The sequence below is a fragment of the Musca domestica genome, unplaced genomic scaffold (assembly GCF_030504385.1).
Source record: "Musca domestica strain aabys unplaced genomic scaffold, Musca_domestica.polishedcontigs.V.1.1 19, whole genome shotgun sequence".
Lineage (NCBI taxonomy): Eukaryota > Metazoa > Arthropoda > Insecta > Diptera > Muscidae > Musca > Musca domestica.
Genome location: NW_026712245.1, coordinates 10,357,064 through 10,367,291, shown reverse-complemented (window position 1 = coordinate 10,367,291; position 10,228 = coordinate 10,357,064). Strand labels below are relative to the sequence as shown.

Here is a 10,228-nt window from a genome sequence, read left to right as displayed (position 1 = left end):
AACACTAGCATTGTCATTGCATGAATGTCATTAACAACTTTTTATTGATCAGTATTTGTAGGAGTAAAATTTTAGTGAAATTTTCCAAACAATTGATTTTGTTTTGTTCTTTTTAAAATTAACAATATAAAATAAATATACAGTAGAACCTTAATAGCTCATTCCATCCTTATTCAAATTAAATTAATAATTGAATCTTTAGTTTTGTTGCTATCAATTAAAAAAATCTACAATTTGCAACAATTAGCCGATACCATGCTGATTCTAATTATTGAGATTCTACTGTAAATAACAGGTTTAAATCATTAGCAAAAAACTCCATATAAAAATACCCACCTAGAGCGCCAGATGTTTATTCGTTTTATGAATGAATTGTTTTGTTCTGGCCAACAATTTCAAGTTATTCATATTAAAAACTTATTTGAGTATAAATAGGTACAATAATTTATTAATTTTTATGATATAAATACATATACATATTTGCGAAATATTTCACTGTCAAATTGAACTTTTTACTCGTCATACTCTTCATCTTCCAAATCATCTGTGGCCGTTGGATATTTTAGTTCTTTTTGTGGTGGATTGATGTTAAAAGTCTTTACATTTGCTCGGGCCGTACCATTGTTGGCGCTGGCATTATCCCTATACGAGGGTGCTGGAGAACTTTTGATTGGGAATTTTGGCGCTGTAGACTTCGATGTATTGACGGCAGTATTTCCTCTGCTGTTGAAATTGGACGACCTTGCATTGGAATTTGTATTGAAGTTGGGATTATTTTCCGAACGTTCTCTTTTGAGTGGAACAATACTGTTGCTTTGTTCATAGCCCGCCGAACAGTAGTCATTACATTCGTCCATTGTTTTAAAATTATTATCATTGCCGGCACATCCGCCCCAATAGAACATGGTACATTTCATGCGTCGAATATCGAAGTAGTAGCGTTGTAATTTGGCACGACAATAACCGAAATCCATGGGTTGTAGACAAGTTTCTGGAAGACCTTGGAAACAAAATCAAAAATGTATTATGTCACGAAAATATTTATAGCGAAATTAAATCACAATATTGCATTTTTGGGATCACGGATCAGTTTAGGCAAATTAGAAAATTAATGAATATAAAACACATCACTTTAAAATCAAATAATTATGCCAAAATTATTTCGTTATATTAAAAAAAAAGAACTTTCAAATTTGCTACATTATTCGTTTGAGATTGCTTACCTTCATAACGATCGGGTCCATATAGTCCCACAGCACCTTGCACAAAGTTGTTCTGTGAGAAATTCACCATAAATAACAAAAGAACATGGAGCAAAGAGGCTCTGGTTAAAATTTCCATTTTTTCCGAAAAAAGCGTGGATGTTTTAAGTAATGGATAAATTCACTTGCGCCCAAGTGATGGATTGCGCTTGGTGGCGTTGCAATTGAAAACACTTTTGCTTAATTGTACGCCTAACAACTTAATACTGGGCTAATGTTGTTGCCTGATAAGTGAAACCTGCAGTTTTCACTGTTTGCGTGGTGATGCTGATGCTGTTGGTGGTCAGTCAATGTTCGAATGAATGGCTGCCAAGCGATTTAATATTACTCACAAAAAAAAACTTTATGGACAACTCGATTTTGTCTTTGGCGAGGTGGTGTTGGTAGTGGCGGTGTCGGACACGGGGTATTTTATAAATGCTTTCCTCTGAGGGGCACTGAAGTAGAACTGAATGACTGACTGATGTTACTGATAATGGAAATTAAATGCAGATCTTGGCAAAAACGTTGCTAGAGAAACAAATAGAAGAAGATACACGAAATTTGCAATTTTTAATTGTTCCGCTTACAAAAGAAATAATCGTTTCTGACTGGGCCACCGTTTGCCGGCGCTTCTGCGCGTTAATTCAAAAATTCAGATTTTCAAAAATACCTAATGTCTGTGTTTAGATGCTTGATTGCGTTTTGGCACTTGCGATCGCTTGAAGAATTCAGAATGAACTGAAACTTGGCTATTCAATTTTGGAATTTGTAATGTAAAGAAAAAAATTGTTGTTGAAATGAAATGCGAATTTATAAACACAAAAATTCTGCACTACTCCAATATACCTTGTTTTTGTATTTTTTTCTTCATCGCTAATGGTGGTGTTGTTGTTGTTGTGAGAGTATGACTATACATATGACTGTCTGTTGCCGTTTAATCTGATATAAACAACAATCTTTAAAGTCCCTGTTGATGTTGTTGTTATTGTTGTATGGGTGTTCACTTGTTGCTGCTTTGTCTGCCTGTCTATCTGTCTGACGGCCTGTCTTGCTTACTTTGGCTGTAGTGGCAAGCATGCGGCGTATTTAAAACCAGTCCTCTTTGAGTCGATCTTTTTTATTTTGCTCTGTGTAATGCTTCTCACCTTCATTGGGTTTTTAATAAAAATAATTTTCTATGAAACGCACTTAGGGATGTCAATCAGAGATGATTGAGTTGGATTGTAAGCCATTCTTTCAAGGTGTCGGGTGTCAGGAGACTTTATACAGATCAAATTAAGCGTGTTTGCAAATAATCGGTTCTATATAATATGCCTTCAGATTTGTAGGCTATAATGTACATACGTATATTTGTTGATCTAAGTGAAAATATTTGTTCCAGCAACACCGAATACGTAAATTTTTTATAGAAATTCAGATCCCTCTGCTTTTTGATGTGTTTCGATTTTTTTAGTAAGTTGGGGGTGTTTTTTTCCTCTGATTTTCGTTTTGCAACGCCTGATGTATTGCTCTGACAGCTCGTTTAAACGATTTCATTCTGTACATTAAATCCATCGATATTATATACAGGAGCTACATCAAAATCTGAACCGATTTCAACATTATTTCGAAAATTTATTTTTGTACCAAATTCCGTAACATACTCCAATTTTCATTGATGTTGGGGATACATAGCGTGGTTGGTGCATCAAATACGCGAAATCCGCCAAAATCTCAACCGGTTGGGCAAATTTATTTTTGTACCAAATTCCGTAATTTATTCCGAATTTCATTGGAATCAAACATATATATCGCGATTGGTGCATCAAATAAACGAAATCGATCGAAAATATTTATACAGGGTGAGATGAAAAAACTGCAACTTTCAGACTGCTGTCATTTCAAAGCCACTCGTCCGACAGCTGTTAAAATTATTCCAGTGACAGCTCATTATATTGTTTACAAGCGTACAAAAGCATTTTGGTGAGAATTTTCCAGAAAAAAATTATTCGTTATGGAATTTACGCGTGATAGTGTGATTTCTTTATATTTTTGCTTTCATTCAATAAAATTAAAAAAAAATGTAAAAATCTCACCCTGTACATATCGTGTTTGGTGCATCAAATACATGAAATCGGCCGAAAATATATGTGGAAGCTACATCCAAATGTGAACCGATTTCAATTTGTTACAAACTCCGTTACACATTCCAAATTTGGAGAGTGTATCTGTAATCAATCAATAGATGCATATAAAATCTAAATTGTCGGGAGGTACCTCCGATTCTGATGCAATATCTCCGGTTCCAAGTGGAATTTCAAAAATTTATATAGTCTATGTTACTTTCAGACGATGTTGTAGCATCCTTTGAAATTTTCAGGAAAATTGGTGCAGCAGTTTTCGAATCCATAAATTACAAATAAACATACAAACATTTTCCCCTTTTATAGATATAGAAGAAGAAGATGGATACTATTGTATTATGTTCAAAATTGATTACTTTTTAAACAATTTAAATAGCTACAGTATTCTAAAATAAACCTCAACACTTCAGACATCAAAATTTGCATACCTAATTCAAGTATTTTCCTCATGCCGTTCTTGAAATGTGCCGGTTGCGTTTCGAGTGTTTTCGATGAAGCGAAAAAATGTAATTAATAACCGAAAACTAAATGTTCTGCAAGTGTGTGTATATGCTCTACATTGAAATTTTCATTGGATATTATTGGTTACATACAGTGTGAGCATGAATTAATTACGATTCCGCCAAGTGCGTTTAGTTTATTTGCATTTACAACAACAACAACAGCAGCAATGGATAACAAAACTGTTAGAATTATAAGAAATCCCAATAGAAATATTGTCAGTTATTTGTTAATAGAGTTGCGCGTGAATGTTTGACAAATCAAGTTCATTTGCGATCCCACTCATGCGCCATGGCTATTTATTTATTTATTTTTTTTCGAGAAAGTTATCTCTTCCATAGTAAGTATTTCATATCGATAGACAAATTGCCATATATACTTGGATATTCATGTAGTATATTGACAATAAAAAAATGATCCGCAAGTTTTCAATATTATTTGAAGCATATACATAGACCGTTTGTAAAAATTATTTGAATTCGGTGTTGAGTTGAATATTATTTTATGTTAACTGTTATATATTAAGCTTTGAAAAATAATTTATTCGTTTTAACAAAAGTTGAAATTGATTATTAAAAACAATATGAAATGCAAAATATATTTTTATACATTAAAATTAGGGTAATTTGGAATTAAGGAATTTAGTAACCTGTCGTACACAAAATATATTTTTATACATGAAAATTTAAGGAATTTTGGAAAGGAAAAAATAATTTTGGTCTACTTTATATGTTTATGTGAGTATAAACTTAGTTTCTATTCAGTTACTTTATCTCGTTTCAAAAATGCGTATCAAAATGTGTTATTCCTAAGTACTTGTCATCAATTAATATCGCAAGCCTTGCACCCACATAGCCCCGTTCAGCATATTGCTATTTTAGTTGTTTACTGTATTATAACATATAAGTGGGAGGACATGTGCAATAAGTTTAGTTAAAACTATTATAGTCTACTCTATTTACTTTCCTTCATTTCACATCTAGTAAGACATTAGAGTGGTTTTATCCGTTTATGGGAAAAATGATGTGTTTGCTTGTGATCTTACGTGATGCAATTGGCCCAACTTTGAATTGCTCCACAACATGAAGAGAACCAAAGATTTATTAAAACACTATAGCAAAATGTGTAGTAGAATAACTTGTTTTTTTATTATGGAAAAGGATAATATTTAAAAATAAAATAATGTCAAAATTTAATTTATTATTTTAGTCATTGTTCCTTTGGTTAGTGGGCTTAAAATATGTGATAATAATTAATTTAACAAATAAAAAAGCAGTAAGTTCGGCCGGGCTCTCCCCCATTTGGAAATTTTCAAAAAAAAAGTGGAATCCGCTAAAAATTCTGTTAAAATTTTAAAAATACCGAATATAGCCCTTATATTGGGGTCTATACGAAAACATGGACCTGCAAAGGCAATATTTGTCATAAGCCATTACAATATTCAAATACGAAACTTCATAAAAAAAAATCCCGTGATTAATGTAAGTAAAATCATCAAAATACCGAACATAGGGAGAATCCGTATAGAAACGGAGCTATACGAAGACCTGGACCGTCATAGACAATTTTCTGTCGCAGGCTGTAGTACATATTACGAACTTTAAACACGAAATTTCAAACAATTTCGGTGGATATTGTACGTAAAACCGTCAAAATAACGAAGATAGGGGGGTACTGATATATGGACCTGCAAAGACAATTTTCTGTCATAGAACCACTACGAACTCTATATACGAAATTGGAAACAATTTCGGTGAATAATGTCGCTAAAACAATATATTGGGAGGTATCGTTATATGGAGAAGGAGAAGACGGGTCTTAGGCTGTAGTACCCATTACGAATTTTATTCAGATTTTGATCAAAAACACAGATTTGTTTACAAATCTCGTTTAATTTATTTTTGTAGCATTTTTAATTTTGTGACATTGAAGTGACAATTTGAGATTCAAGAAAAATATTCAAAACAGTACTCGATAAATATATTTTTTCACCTTGAATTTACGTAGTATTACCCATCGTCGTTCGGTTCGTGGTTCGAATATTAAAAGTGCGCAGTAAATCGATTGTTTTCATCTATTTCTAGGAGATATAAATAACACAAATTTTATAGCAAATGCATAAACATTAAAAAGTTAATTACGCCAAAATGCATTTTATTGTTTTAATGGAGATAAAATATTTTTTTTACAGAAGCAATTGTTAATAAAATAAAATAGAGCTTTAAAATAAATATGACTTTAAAAATGAGAATATTTAATATATACTTATGTGTTGAAAACAAACCTAAGTTGAGGTATTATACGGCTTTGAACGGAAAACTGAATTGTTTTTTTTTGTAACTCTCCTCAAGTTGAAGAGAGTTGGTAGCTTTTTGTATATTTTTAATTGCTAATCTTTCCGTGATATATTTTAAAATACGCCTAATAAATTCTAAAAATTAGTAATATATCATTTTTGGGGAACATCTTCTGTGAGGCATGCCGAATTTAAATGAGCTGTTAATAATAACATTAATTTCCGTGAGTTGTATTTTAATAATAAAAACAAATTGCTTTAAGTTTTGCTGAGTCGATTGTTTTTTACCCTTCACAGTGACGAAAATTGAATCCCTGATAAATTATGTAAAATTAGAGAGAGAATACATGATTTTATAGCAGGGCTGTAAACCTGTTCCGAACCGAACCGGTTTTGGATTTCACACAATTTTGTTTCGAGTTCGTTCCGAATTTGGCATCAAAAACGGAACCTTGTGCAGAGTTATTTTCTGAACCAAACCAAAACCACAGAAACAAAAGCCGCCTGAAAAACCATTTTAAAAATAGAACCATGATATTAGCGTGAACCACTGAACCGAACCAAAAGTGGTTTCCAGTCTTCTTTTATAGGCTAAAATATCTATCTGTCTGCCTAGCTTTGGATTTGAAAAGTGTATATCTCACAGGAAACGAATTTGTTAATCTTGCAAAAAAATAATTCTTCCATGTTAAATATAGAATAATTGCCCGAAAGGTAGCCATCTGTGCCATCTGTTTCTAAAACAAAAACACTTAACATTTGACATCCGAAAGACTCGATCGAATTTGAACAAAGAGTGGAACTCTCTCAAATTCGAGCGAAATCCTTCCTGTGAGCAGAAAAATAATCGAGCAAACTTAATTTTTCGATGTCGCTTCAATAGAAGCGAGCAAGTTTTCCTCGTTTTTGAGTGGAAGCAAAACTAGTTCGATATCGAGCAGAATGTACTTTTGCTGAGTACTTTTTTAGTTTTTGTCGTACCGTTGTTTTACTTCTATGTGCTTTTTTCCGTACAGATCACACCTCTCTTCTACAGTACACATCAACATCAATATCGGTTTGCTGTTACACACACAAATCAACAAACAAAATATGTTTTTCTTTTGAGCTATTGCTCTCACTCTAATTTTTCAAACAGGAGTGGTTCCGGAGCGCTGCCATACAAAACAAAAGAGCGAAGAGTAGACCTCCGTAAAAAGCTTCCACTCTTCGAGCAATCTTGCTCGGGAGCAAATTTCGCACTCGTTAAAAAACACATTTTTCCATTCTTCAACTAAAATTGTGAATAAAAACAAATAAAAGGCAGCTAAGTTCGACCGGGCCGAACATTTCTTCCCCTCCACCATTTGGAAGGAACTTGAAAATTTTCAAAAAAACTTCCGGAAACTATCACCTACCACTGAAATCTGTTATATGGAGACTATTCGAAGACGTAGACCTACTTACGAAATTTTTTGTCATAGGCTGTAGTACCCATTACGAACTTCAAATACCAAATTTGAAACAATTCCGGTGAATAATTTCGCACAAATCATAAAAATAACGAGTATTGGGAGGTACCGTCATATACATACAAAAATGTTATTATAGGCTGTAGTACCCATTACGAACTTCAAATACGAAATTTAAAATAATTCCGGTAAATACTGCCGCTAAAAGCATACCGAATATCGGGAGGTACCGTTATATAAGGGCTATACGAAGACGTGGACCTATATGGTCCATTTTCAATACCAAAAGTCCTGCAGACATAATACACAAATTTGTTAAATTTTTATGGACTTACTTCATTTCGTTCGGAAGCTGCAGTGATTTAAACAGATTTCGACATAGAATTTTATGCTGATCAAGATTATATATAATTTGAGGGGTCTAAAATGTATATTTCGAGGTGTTACAATTCAATGTTCCGAAGCGTTGATACACCTACCTGTATTCTTTTACCATGTGGAGAACGCTGACATGGTTATTATATTCCAGAAATATGATGTTGCAAACCTTATGACAAAATATTGCATGCCAATCTTGTTCCGTCTTAACTTAACAAAAAGAGAAAACAACTAAAAATATTTCTCTGACAAATTCAAGTCATGTAGAAAGATGAATATTTGTTTTTTCTAATGACAACAGTTCTTTTTAACAACAAATTTGGCTTGCTGTTGATGCATTTTTATTTTGCTTTTTTATGACTCATCGGAGTATTGTGGGAGATGATTGGCACTGAATAAAAACCATTAACCAAAATTATTTATTTTAGGTAAAGATAGTTGGGAACTAAAATTTATAGATTATTTTTTATTCTGTCGATCTTTAACTTTCCCTTTTTTGTCACAGAACGATCTTGTTGTAGGGCATCAAATCGTCTGCCTACACCTAACGTCCAATTATGTTGTAGACTGACTCATATATATCTAGTTTTCGGATGCCTGGCTCGTCTTAATGTTTTCTGCTCCATTAAAATTTAATTAGGTATATCGACTATTTTTATTTCCGCACATTGTCTTCTGAACGTTCTTTGCCATTCTAAAATACGCGTGGCTGTGGTATTTATCAAACCTATCTCCCCATTCCCACTATAAATGCGAAACTGAAAACCAGTTTAGTTTTGGTATCTTTTTTTCGTTTTTTTAATAAAATGTAGAATAACAAAAAATAAAAAAATAAATGAAAACCGAAAAAACACTTATCAACTACGTAATAACATTAAGAAAAAAATATTTATGTAATGCTTAATTCAAAAATTAATGGCAACTGGTTACATTTAGGCTACAGTTCCCCCTTTGTGCCTTTTACCGCCTTTAGCTTAGAGGCATGACTTTTCACACTCTTCTTTGGAATTGAAGCGATTGTTATTGCCATGACAGCCGCCATAGAAGAATGTTTGACAAGATTTCGATTCCGTATCGAAATAGTAGGACAAATCCGCTTTGCGACAGGGACCCACATCCTTGGGCAGAGAGCAATCTGTGGATGATGAAATCGTAATAAATAAATTGTTCAACAGGTGAATCCCCTTTTCTACGAACCTGCTTTGTCAAAAGCGTTGGCTGAAGCCAAAATTACAACAATGATGCTGAGAATGACCAACATAAACTTCATTTTGCAAATAGTTATTGGTTTTTGGTGTCTGCTTCGGAAGAAGATACAATTTAGAATGATATCGCTGAATTGATGGGGGAGTTACTTTTATACTCACGACACATCTCCGGCAGCAAGTAGTTGTTAAAAAGGGCCCAAACGGCCTTTGGCAATGACGCTTATTAGCAACTTTTTTGTTTGTCTGTCTGACTATTGAATAGTGTTGTTTGTTTTGGTGTAGCCATGGCAGAAGATACCGATCGGATATAAGGTAAGGTAAGATGCAAAACTGTGACGCTACTTGACCAGGCAAAATTTAAATGCCTTTTATAATATGAATGAATGGCAAGATGCAAAAAACCGCCAATAACTTGGAAACCCAAGGGTATACCCTTGGCTATCCACTTGAGGATAAGGAGCTTAAACACGCCCATTTATTTCACTGCACTTCTCAATGAAGTGTTGCAGCAAATATAAGAAGTGGTTAAGACTCGTTTTGTTTATATAAAAATATTGTTTTGGCAATCTTTAAAGGTGTCATTTAAGCACTGGACATAAAAAATAAGACAAAGAAAATTTAAGCCATTTTTTGTTATTGACCCGAATTCAAAGAGACCCGAAAAAGTAGTAATCATTGTTTTAGGTTATATCATAATACACTACAAGGTATATTTAGTAAGGTATAAGGGTTTAACAGCTTTTTATGGGTTTGGAAGTGGGGTACATCGGTCCTTATTATACCCTCCACCTTGAAAAGGAGGGTATATTAACTTTGTCATTCCGTTTGTCTGTCTGTTTGTTGAAATCACGATACAGCCCACATTATTTGATGTAGAGCTTCAAAATTTTTATTCTGTCTAGAATGGTTGGTATTGAAAATGAGATATATCCGTTCACGTTTTGATATAGCCGCCATATAACGGTACCTACCGATATTGGTTATTTTTGCACGGATTTGTCTAAAAATTGGTATTTGTAAATCATAG

The 10,228-nt window shown here is 33.3% G+C and overlaps 2 protein-coding genes across 3 annotated transcripts; both read right to left on the bottom strand.

The window, feature by feature from the left end:
- Positions 1-417: 417 nt before the first annotated feature.
- Positions 418-2,012, bottom strand: LOC101899329 (tissue factor pathway inhibitor). 2 transcript variants are annotated; one of them, XM_005192042.4, is made up of 3 exons: positions 1,915-2,012; positions 1,224-1,772; positions 418-1,000 (listed from the first exon to the last, which is right to left on the bottom strand). In XM_005192042.4, the coding sequence occupies exons 2-3, from the start codon at positions 1,339-1,341 to the stop codon at positions 513-515; spliced, it is 606 nt and encodes a 201-aa protein (XP_005192099.2). In that variant the 5' UTR covers positions 1,342-1,772; positions 1,915-2,012; the 3' UTR covers positions 418-512. The 2 variants fall into 2 exon arrangements, with proteins under 2 accessions (XP_005192099.2, XP_011296075.2); XM_011297773.3 differs by having other exon boundaries at positions 1,832-2,003.
- Positions 2,013-8,579: 6,567 nt separating this feature from the next.
- On the bottom strand, positions 8,580-9,349 carry LOC101898980 (protease inhibitor). The gene is made up of 2 exons (XM_005192040.4): positions 9,191-9,349; positions 8,580-9,128 (listed from the first exon to the last, which is right to left on the bottom strand). The coding sequence occupies exons 1-2, from the start codon at positions 9,261-9,263 to the stop codon at positions 8,968-8,970; spliced, it is 234 nt and encodes a 77-aa protein (XP_005192097.1). The 5' UTR covers positions 9,264-9,349; the 3' UTR covers positions 8,580-8,967.
- Positions 9,350-10,228: the final 879 nt, after the last annotated feature.

Coding starts and splice junctions, on each gene's coding strand:
- LOC101899329 (XM_005192042.4), bottom strand. CDS start 1,341: ATGGAAATTTTAACCAGAGCCTCTTTGCTCCATGTTCTTTTGTTATTT. Junction 1,001..1,223: donor TGGACCCGATCGTTATGAAG/GTAAGCAATCTC, acceptor TTTGTTTCCAAG/GTCTTCCAGAAACTTGTCTA.
- LOC101898980 (XM_005192040.4), bottom strand. CDS start 9,263: ATGAAGTTTATGTTGGTCATTCTCAGCATCATTGTTGTAATTTTGGCT. Junction 9,129..9,190: donor CAACGCTTTTGACAAAGCAG/GTTCGTAGAAAA, acceptor CATCATCCACAG/ATTGCTCTCTGCCCAAGGAT.